The following is an 11,263-nucleotide window of genomic DNA, read 5'->3' as shown; positions in this document are numbered from 1 at the left end:
GTTATCTGCAAATACATGCTTCTTTTTTATTTTGCTGGAAAGACTTCAACATATCTGTACGTTTTTACATTAAACTCTCTTGAAATCCACATAGAATCCAGACCATCCTTCAGGGAATAGGATGTGAATGAGGGCTTTGCCTGGCACACAGCACCAATATGTTAGCTATCATCATGATTAGTATTACTAATTTTATCCCTCAGGGGACCTACCACTTGGTCTGGGCTTAGCCATTGCATTGCATAAAGTGTCCTGGAGACCACTCTTGATGTGTAATCCAGGTCAACACTGCTATTTATTGGGTTTTAATTTTGACGTGAGCAAAACTTGGATTCTGTAAGCTCTTTGACTCAAAATTTTGTGCCTCTGTGAAGTACTACAGATTTCTCACAGGCTGGGGAATTAGCAAACCCTGGGTGTCGGCAGTGGTTGGTGCCATGGTGTGTGTGTGTGGGGTGCTGGGATGGTGGGGGACACACAGATATGGAGCAGGGGGGGTTGCCAGTTTCTTTAGAAGGCAGTGTTTGCCTTTCCCTGGGCAGAGGTTGTGAAGGTTAAGAAAACCTGGTTAACAGAAGCCAGGGACAGATGTTACCTAATTTGGTCAAAGAACAAAGAGTGTATAAAACATTTGGAAATCCCGAACAGTGCACTGGGATGGGGCACTTACTGGAAGGGCAGAAACAGATTTACCACCCAGAATTCAGAGTAGGGCGACTGCATCTCAGGTGAGCATAATGTAATTACCACTTCAAACAGTCTGGATTTGGGGCATGGAATCTTTTGGGTCGGAAGCTTCACTGCACTAGTTCACTAGCCCTGTATTGTCCCAGGTACTCCATGACTTTGAGCCTCAATTCCCTTATCTGTAAAACGGGGTAAACATCTAATTTATGGGGCCGTTGTGAGGTAGAACAGGACTAGGTAGAGTGGGGACCCATTAGATGAGAGCTGCTCTTATCAGAAGAAAATGAACAATTTTCCTAATTCCTAAGACGTCAGGTTTACGCATACCTTACTCAGAATTCTCAAACATCTCAGTAGTTTTCGGCACCGATTGTACTGCCTGTTCCCCGTCCACCCCTTCTCCCTCGCCGGCGTCCTCAGCTGCGGAGTGGAAGCAAGAGGCACGTGGGGGAAAGACTGGGACAGACCTGGTCCCCCGCTCTCCTGGCACGGTGGGCCTGTCATGGCGGCCCAGCGACAGCTCTCCGACAGCACAGCAAGAAGAATGAAAAGGTCTCGGGGGTCAGGGCTGCACAGACCCCTGCCCCGCCTGCGCTCTGCCAGGCTAGCCCCGAGGGAGCGCCCGATCACATGGATCCCGCCTCCCGCGACGCGGATCCGCCCCGACCTCGAGCTCAGCCTCGCGCTCCGGCGCCCACCTGGGGAGCCGGCGGCCCGAGCCTCGGGAGCCGGCAGTCAGGGGCGCGGGCCCCCAGCCAGCGCCCACCAGAGCCACGGGCCGCGAGCGGTGCCCGCCCAGCGCCCTCCCCGCCCCCTCCGCGCCTCGCCCGGCCGCCCGCGGCCCCCACCCACCCGCCGCTCCTCCCCTCTCCCCACCCTCCTCCTCCGCCCCCTCCCCTCCCCCGCCGCCTCGCCTACCGCTCGGCCGAGCGTGTGAGCCGCCCGGGTCCAGAGCGCAGGCGGCGAGGCCACCGCACCTGCAGCGCGCTCGGGCTGCCGAACCGGCACCTCGCCTCCCGCCGCCCGATCTCCTTCTCCCCCCGCGCCGGGTCTCTCATGACGCCCGAGTCCCCCGGCCGGCGACAATGACCACTTCCCTGCAAGATGGGCAGAGCGCCGCGGGTCGGGCGGCTGCCCGGGACTCGCCGCTGGCCGCCCAGGTGTGCGGCGCTGCCCAGGGGAGGGGCGACGCCCGCGACCTGGCGCCGGCCCCCTGGCTGCACGCGCGGGCGCTCCTGCCCCCTCCGGACGCGACCCGCGGCTGTGCGGCAGACAGGTAGGCAGCCCTCGGAGGGCGCGGGGGAGTGTCCTGGGTTGGCAGCCGGCGAGGGGTGAGGAGGCGGTCCTAGGGGGTGAGCCATGTGCCCAGAGCTGGGCCAAGTTTGAGAAAGTCTCAGAAGACAATTCCCTTTGAGCTGGCAGGACCTACCGGATGGGCTGGACATTGCGATCTCCCAGCGCCTTATAAATAGCATCACCGATTCACTGAGAGCTCCGGGTCGCTCTCGCCTCTGCCCATCGATGTGAACCAGGAGGCCAAGCTCCAGGCTGACCACCCTCCTTCCTTCTTTACTGCGTTAAAAAACAAAAAAATCCCTTTTATGTATTATAAAAAATCAGAATAAATCAGTTCGCCTCCCACATGGAGTCTTAGAGCGACCCTGGAGAGGCAAAGTACGGATTGACATTTGAGCAGTCTAGCTGTTCAGCAGGAAAGAATAGAGGCTTTAAAGTGTTTCCCAATCTCCATAGCATTCAGCCCTAAGTGCCTGTAGAATTCACAATTTCACACATACTTTAGGAAAGAAAAAGGCTGCAACAATACAAAAATCTATAGTCCTTTATATTCATACATTTAAATGGTATCTTTCTTTTTTTCCTTCAGATTTTCAAAGTGCTTCAACTTCACTGAAGTTAAAATTACTCTGCAGTGGACCAAAGTACATTAATACTAGCAAGTTCTATTCACTTACCTCCTCAAAAACACTGCCTTGCAGTTTAGTATCTATAAGCACTTGAAAAATCAGCAAACTGTGTGTGGGCCACATTGTGAATGAAATTTGAAGTGAGATGAACCACAACTATAATTAATAAACCATAACTTTCAAAAGTGATTAGTAGAATAGAATAGGGATGAGTTCACTAAATGTTTATAGACTGTCAATTTAGTGGATGCAAAACAATGTCTAACTCCTCAGAATGATTTTTACTTCAGTAATTCTGTAGTCTGTATGTCAGTTTCAGGAAAATTATCAGAAGTGCTGGAAATGGGGCTTCCAGGCCTGGTGATTTTTTTTTTTTTTTTTTTAAGGCCAAAAGAAAAGAAAGAAAGGAATGCAAAAGGAGATTGATTTATATCAATTGACATGTTTTATTCTGACCCACAGAAAGTACACCACAGACCTTTCCTGTATACTTTACATTAGTATTGTCACAGAATGGGGCATTCTGGCCTCAACTTTTTAATCCTGACAGCAATTATATTTTACATTCTGTTTTATGTAAATTACATCCTATGTTCTCTCGGTGTAGGAGAAAAAAGAAAGATCTTGATGTTCTGGAAATGCCATCTATTCCAAACCCTTTTCCTGAGCTATGCTGCTCTCCATTTACATCTGTGTTGTCAGCAGGCCTGTTTCCCAAAGCAAATTCAAGGAAAAAACAGGTATGCATTTTAAAATGTTCTAATTAAAAAATCTTAGAAGTTCTATATCCATATAATCTTTAAGATAGTAACTTACAATATTAGCAAAAGATTAGCATGGCCTATTTTAAATACTCTATTAACTGACATAGTTCTTTGCCATTAGTTTCCTTTAGGGTCTCACTTTTTACATCTGTATAATGGGTATGTTAAAACATACCCATCAGGCTTTTGGAATGGATTAAATGAAAGAATATATGTGAAGTACAGAGCCTAGGAGCTATTATTATTCACATTGTAAGTGGAGAGTTATATATGATAACAACTGAGCAATTTTAACTCAGAAATTGGAAGAGCTGGTAGTGATTTAGAGTGAGAAGGGAATTGACTAGTTCCTTTAATACCTTCTTTAATCTTTCATATTTTCAACCCAAGCCAACCTTATTTACTAAAGAAAATTGATAATGGTGAATCTGTGGTGAAAGGTAAATGGAGTTTTGGACCCCACAGGTTTTCTTTCATTTCAGCGAATTCTCAGTTTGGAAGCTTCTGACTGCAGAAGGCAGATGACTTGTAAGTGATGATTAGCTTATGGACTTAATTTTTATGATTTTCTTTCAAGTTTCTAGTGTGGAGCTGACTTGAGCAAATTAAACTTCAAGAACCAAGCAGTGGTGGGGAGATGTATCACAATTATAAAAAAAAAAAGTGTTTCCTAGGTTAATCCCATCTCTTCTGAATATACTTCATTCCAGTCTTGGATCAGCAAACAAAGAGAAGCTTCACTGTGTACCTTGTTCTTGCATGGGTTGTTGTTTGTAGTCGCTAAGTCGTGTCCGACTCTTTGTGACCCCATGTACTACAAATAGCACACAAGGATACCCTGTCTTTTACTATTTCCCAGAATTTGCTCAAACTCATGACCACTGGGGGCTTCCCTAGTAGTTCAGTTGGTAAAGAATCCACCTGCCATGCAAGAGACCCCAGTTCAGTTCCTGGGTTGGGAAGATCCCCTGGAGAAGGGGTAGGCTACCTACTCCAGTATTCTTGGGCTTCCCTGTGGCTCAGCTGGTAAAGAACCCGCCTGCAATGTGGGAGACCTGGATTTGATCCCTGGGTTGGGAAGATCCCCTGGAGAAGGAAACAGCTAGCCGCTCCAGTATTCTGGCCTGGAGAATTCCATGGACTGTATAGTTCATGGGGTCATAAAGACTCGGACACAACTAAGTGACTTTGACATACATACACATACATGTCCGTTGAATTGGTGATGCCATCCAACCATCTCATCCTCTGATGCCCCCTTCTTTTGCCTTCAGTCTTTCCCAGCATCGGGGTCTTTTCCAGTGAGTCTGTTCTTTGCATCAGATGGCCAAAGTATTGGAGCTTCAGTTTCAGCATCAGTCCTTCCAATGAATATTCAGGGTTGATTTCTCTTAGGATCGACTAGTTTGATCTCCTTGCCGTTCAAGGGACTCTCAAGAGTCTTCTCCAGCACCACAGTTTGAAAATATCAATTCTTTGGTGCAACTCTCATATCCTGATATGATTACTGGAAAACCCATAGCTTTGACTATACAGACCTGTGTCAGCAAAGTGATGTCTCTGCTTTTTAATATGCTATCTAGGTCTGTCATAGCTTTTCTTCCAAGGGTAGAAGCAACAAATTTAAACAGTCAGATGCTTGCCATAAGGAGGGGTTAATGAAAAGAGAGAAGATGGTTGATTATTTTCCCCCAGCTATTGTTCTTTCCTTTTTTCTGCACTTTTACTATCTGTGATGGGTTCAATAATGTGTGTTTGGGTTAAGATGTAAGATGGGAATATGGATGATAGATTATTTTGTGCATCATGGTGATGGAAAAATTGATTTTGAACTATCCCTGTGATCCAGGATGGGGAAAGGAAATGTCTGATGATGGCATAATAGTCCTTTGGGGAATTTAATGCATTGTTTCCCTATTTATGGATGGCCTGCTACGTTTCTTGCATCGTCCTAGGCTCTGAAGCACAGAGCTAAGCAAAAATGCCATCCAAAGGGTGTTTATCGGGACTTCCCTGGTGGGCCAGTGGTTAAAACTCCATTTTTCCAATGCAGGGGACATGAGTTCTATCTGACTGGGGAACTAAGATCCCACATACTGTGTAGTACAGCCACAAAATAAGAGAAAAAAATAATTAAATTAAAAAGGGTATTTATCAAAAGGTAGGGCTAGGTTAAGCATTAGGAGCTGAACAGAGGAAGGGAAGAAGACGGAGAAAGGCCTGGGTTTACTCCGGCTTTAAATTTGTGAATGAGCACTGGGAGAAAGCCTGTGTCTACCAGATGAGCTGAAGGGGCAGGGTTTCTTTTGAATAAAGAGAGAATAAACATCTTATGATTATGTTAATAGAGGAAGAAAAAAGAGAAAGAGAGTGGGTGTACGTGTCAGGGTCAAGTCAGAGTATGGCCCAGGTGTGGGTAGTCACCATCTCGAGTAGGACATCTGATTCTGAATGACAATGTTTCTTCAGATCCGGTTCAGCAGATTGGCAAAGTGGGAGAAGGGTGCTATGCTGTGCTTTACTCCAACCAGTTCCCTACTTGGGCCTTTATGTCCTGTCCCAGTGACCTTCGGCAAGAGCCCTGCACCCACACAGACAGCTGTGCTGTGGCCTGAGCAGAGTTCTGGCCTGAATCCTAGGGACCAGTCCCAAGTGTACTCCCATCAGAGAAGCGCCCTCCTTGCTCATCTCTTCCTTGGTGCAAGGGTTGGAATTTCCGTAAAGAGAAGGGTGTCCTAGAGCTGGGCAAGAAGTCTCCTTTGTGCACTAATTTATTTTGACTGTGCCGGGTCTTCGTTGCAGCCTGTGGGATCTTTGTTGAGAAGCACAGGTTTTCTCTAGTTGCAGCACACAGGGGCTTCTCTTGTTGCAGCAGAGGGACTTCTCCTTGAGGTGTGGGGCACGGGCTTTAGAGTGCTCAGGCTCAGAAGTTGTGGCTTGTGGGCTCTCTAGTTGTGGGATCTTAGTTCCCTGACCAGGGATCAAACATACATCACCTGCATTCAAAGTGGATCTTAACTACTGGACCACTAGGGCAGGGCTTCCAGGTGGCACTAGTGGTAAAGAACGTGCCTGCCAGTGCAGGAGCCATAAGAGATGTGGGTTCGATTCCTGGGTTGGGAAGATCCCCTGGAGGCGGGCATGGCAGCTCATTCCAATATTCTTGCCTGGAGAATCCCATGCACAGAGGAGCCTGGTGGGCTCCTATCCACTGGGTCACAAAGAGCTGGACACGACTGAAGTGACTGAACACACGGACTGCCAGGGAAATCTCTTGTATTCTTTTTGTTCTCTTTTCTGCACCTAGACTTTGCTTTTAGAACTGATCCTTTGTTTTTATTACTTTCTATATGCTTAGTTCTTTGGAATGAGGGAGGTTTTGGGTACAGATGGACTCTTTGTCGGTAATTCCCCCAAGCTCAGTGTCTTTGTGACACAGATTAACCCTTTACAAGATGATATTTCAGGCCAATTATCTCTGACCTTTGGTTGAGATGATGTACTAGGTTTCTATTGACTATTATTTATGGCTGAAACATCTTAGGAGACGATGTCTCATTTCTTGATAGTCTCTCTTTGATTTGTTTTGTTTAACCATTCCAGTCATTTTAGCAATTCTTTTCCCCCCATAGAAAAAGTGAAGAATTGCACTTGTTACTTAGAAATAAATGACCAAAAAGTTTGAAAGAATCCAGACTGGCAATGTTAAATCTCATGTGGCCTTTCAAAACCATAGTCAAAACCATTTTACAGGCCATAGATACTTTTTTTGTTTTTTACAATTTGCAATGTCTACATAATGCATGAGTGGTAAAATGAATTGATGCCACAAATAGATTATGCTTTATCTCTTTGTGCAAATAAAATGTCTCAAAGTATATATTACTATATGCTTTCAGTATTTTTATTTTAAAATAAGAACTAGATTGGGATAGAATCTGGATTCTTTATTCTCCCCCCACCTTTTTAAAAATAATACTAACTGGGTATATTTCTTCAGCATAATTTTTTTGTGTTTGCCAATAAAGCAGATTTGAAGTGTGCCCTCCATATACATGATCCAGAAAAGTTACTTGCAATTTACATTTTATATGAAAAGTAACTTATGAATTTAGCTATCTTTTTTCCTATTTCTGATTAAAATTTACCAGAAAATCATACCTGAGCACTTATTATTTGAAGAAAGGGAAAGAATATCTTTAGCCTTTGCAAAAGAATCAGTTCTTTTCTCAAGTTTGCCTACCCCCGGGTTATTTTTGTACTTGGACTCAGTTTATGTAGTTGCTCTGGCTCATTGCTTTCCAGGACTGTGTAGGATAACTAATTCAAAATAAAGCCACTGAAGATTTTAAAGATAAAAAATCACTTGTGAGAAACAGTGTCATGGAAGTTTCAAGCTGGAAGAGATCTTTGAGATAAGCTGGTGAAACAGTCTTCTAGAGATGAGTAAGTTGAGGCAAAGAAATGTTTTGTGGCTGATGTTATCACAGCTAGAACCTGAAAATTGGATTTCTTGAAGCATAGACAGCCCCCTTTTAAGGAAGGTACAATATCTGCAGAAACTGAGAACTGTAAGAATAGCAGAGTGATAAACCTGTATCAGTTGTTGTTAGTTATAACTCTCCCCATAATATAAAAGGTGAGGCAGCAAAAGCCATTTGATGATCTCCACCTAAGGATCTGGATTCCTTTTTCTTTTTCCTTCCTCGACTATAGCAGTCTTTTTGTGTTTTCTTCCCCCTCTAGCTTTCTTCTCTGTCTTCTCCCTAAAACTGATATGAAAAATCTATCAAATCATTGGTCTGCATCAAGTAAGTTTTATCAGTGTTATTAATAAATGGATTTCGTGTGTAGTTTACAGTCCACAGACACACTGAGGCCAGGAAGTGTGTCTGTCATCCACATCATAAGTTTTTTTTTTTTAAAGTACAAAACTCAGAAGTGATTTGTCCATGCTTCCACAGTTTAGATAAAGGAAAATCGAAAAGTGTCATTTCTGTATGTCTTTGTCCCTCACCACACTATTTCTGGTCTATTTTATATTGAATTAAACCTTTTTGCATATCTCAGTAAAATAAAAACTTTCTTCCAAATAATTAAAGAAATTCTTTTCCATATGCTCTGCCTTTGATTTTTGTTTTCTTCTCATATGTCCAGGACTATCAAACAGTAAGTTCATCTCTGTCCCCGATGAAAGGGTCTCTGATATCATTCCTTCATGATGTCAGTAGTGACTTTAATTTGTGCAGTGCTAACCCTGTATGTGTGGTTCTTATGTGGCTGCTGCATTATCCAAATTTACATACTCATTTCTCCAATATACATAGAAGAAGAAAGCAAAGAACTCTACTCCCCATTCTCATTTTCCAGATATAGCAGTTATCAAGATTTTGTCTCATTTATTTCATCTATTCCTTTTTGAAATTTTTATTGTATTTGTTGAAGCACAATAAATTATTTTTTAAAAAAGTAAATTCTGGACATTCTGTCATTGCATCCCTACCTAGTTTTGTATGCACTGCTGGAAACTACATTTTCTTATTTAACTAGCAGGCTATTATTCCCTAACAAAAATAAAAATTCCTTGAAAAGTGAAAGTCATTCAGTCGTGTCCGACTCTTTGTGACCCCATGGACTATACAGTCCATGAAATTCTCCTGGCCAGAATACTGGAGTGGGTAGCTGTTCCCTTCTTCAGGGGATCTTCCCAACCCAGGGATCGAATGCAGGTCTCCCACATTGCAGGCAGATTCTTTACCAGCTGAGGCACTAGGGAAGTCCAAGAATACTAGAGTGGGTAGCCTATCCTTTCTCCAGGGGATCTTCCCGATCCAGGAATCAAACCGGGGTCTCCTGCATTGCAGGTGGATTCTTTACCAGCTGAGCTGCATGTGAAAAATATCTTGGTATCACTTAATATCCTTCATAGTCAAATTTCTAAGTTGGAATGATACATGAAATCCTCAAATTACAAACTGGTTATACCTCAGAATCTTTAAATTAGGTCTTTGGCTGTTTGAATCCACGGAAACAGCATTATACATTGTGTTTAGGCCCACCAGGCTGTTTTACAAAATCCTATATTATGTAAAATGAAATGCAAATTTCATATATTTGCAGAAAATATACAGAAACAATACTTGCTCCTATTGGGGTTTCAAACAAATATGTGTTTCCAGCAGCAGAGTGCTACTTTTGAATGTTGGCACTTGATGAATATGATTTTCCTTGGGAGAAATTCGAAAGTGCCCAGATCTTTGTAGCAGTATTGAAGCAGGCTTTAGAACCGTACTTCTCACTGGGCTACCTTCCTCAGAATCAGCAGAGATGCTTATTAAAAATATAGATACTGGGGCTTCTTGTAAAATCCACTGAATAATAATATCCTGGTGAAGGGCATGGGATTTGACTTCTTTTTTTTCTTTAACATATATACAAAATTAGGGGTACTCTTATTCTCTGCTGCTTTCAGGCTCTGGAGCAATTTGACCTTTCAAGATTGAAGACAATTTTATTTAGTTGAGAAAAGGTAGAAATATTACAAAAGGACTTTAGTTGGTATTTTATCCAGGTATTGATTGTTTGGGGTGAATAGAGACTCATGTTAACTAGTTTGAAAGGTTATATTATAGTACCTGAAGGCCAAAAGTTCATTGATCTCATGAGAGACTGGAATTGGGAATCAGAGAGCCAGCAAAAATCAAGGCAGCCACTTTCTCCGTTCTCCCTCTTTATTTTCCCATAAACATAGCACATAGTCTCTGCTTCTTTTTCTAAATCCATATCATCCTCTGATATTTCTCAATGGTCTTGCTTGTCTTGATTAATGTCACTGCATGTGGCCCCAAGTGGCTACCTTTATTGGAATAACTCTTCCTGGTTTAGCTGGTTTAGCACGTGAGTCCATATTTGGAGAGAGCTGTTAACCCAGTATGTCCAGCTCTTATTCAGTCAGCTGTGGCCAAGGTGACACAAGGGACCTGGACCGCTGCTCACTCAGCAAAGGTTACGGAACAAATTCTGTGAGTAGGAAGTGCAAGTTCAGTAGGTATAATGTAAGGAGATGGGGAGGAAATAATGAACAACTAGTGTCCTAGGGAAAAAAAGCTCAAACAAAGAACACTGGACACACAAATTCTTATAATATATGAATGATATATGGTAACCCACCGATTAATTGGTCTGACATAATCTGCACAGTTCACAGGATCCAACTCCTTTACCTCAAATCATTTAGTTCACTTGAAGGGAGTTTACTTGACAGTGCTTTCAGTTGATGACACCCTTCAGTGATGGTCATCTTCCTTGTTCCTTGTTCTTTGTTCCAAGCCTGCATGTTACTGAGGTCCCTTGGCTTCTGAGGACAGGAGCTATCAACTCAGGATCCTCCCTACTTCATGCTAGATACCTTCGACTGTAACAGAAAACAGCTGTCTCTTCCTATTTTAAAACTTAAATCCCCTAGCAGAGCTGCTTGTCAAGGTTTTATTTCCAGTTTGAAGTTTGCCTCTAATTTTTAGTTAATTTGCAGGATACATTTGCAGTCCAACCTTTATCTGCAACATGACTTTTATTTTTTACTTCTTTGAAAGCTCAGCTTCTAGTTTGTTTTTCCTTAGGGGCGTATATTAAGTTCTTCAAGAGAAGGAAGACTGGAGTCATTCATGGTTCAGTATAAATGTGGATCTTAATTAATATAGAAAAGCTTTCTGAAGTCTTATGGAGTTGGTTTGAAACATGTCAGCTTATACGGAATAGTAATAAACTCCATCGTATAAGTATCTGAACAAGGATAAGCGGACTTGGGAATTGTCCTTTTGGCACTCTCGGTAAGGGCTAGCTCAATGCAGAACTTAGGAAATGGCCACAAGCCTTTGCCAAAGAAAG

The 11,263-nt window shown here is 43.1% G+C and overlaps 1 protein-coding gene across 5 annotated transcripts in view; it reads left to right on the top strand.

The window, feature by feature from the left end:
- The first annotated feature begins 1,643 nt into the window (after nt 1-1,643).
- Nucleotides 1,644-11,263, top strand: part of GRB14 (growth factor receptor bound protein 14) — a 136,013-nt gene continuing 126,393 nt past the window's right edge. The window contains exons 1-2 of one of the 5 annotated variants that reach the window (XM_070357695.1): nt 1,644-1,963; nt 3,220-3,352. In XM_070357695.1, coding sequence (XP_070213796.1) covers nt 1,773-1,963; nt 3,220-3,352 — 324 coding nt within the window. In that variant the 5' untranslated portion in view covers nt 1,644-1,772. The remainder of the gene's footprint in view (nt 1,964-3,219; nt 3,353-11,263) is intronic. The other 4 variants (XM_070357686.1, XM_070357678.1, XM_070357671.1 and 1 more) reach the window with 4 other exon arrangements.

This window comes from Bos mutus, chromosome 2 (assembly GCF_027580195.1).
Source record: "Bos mutus isolate GX-2022 chromosome 2, NWIPB_WYAK_1.1, whole genome shotgun sequence".
NCBI classification, from domain to species: Eukaryota; Metazoa; Chordata; class Mammalia; order Artiodactyla; family Bovidae; genus Bos; species Bos mutus.
This window is presented reverse-complemented; position numbering and strand designations above follow the sequence as displayed.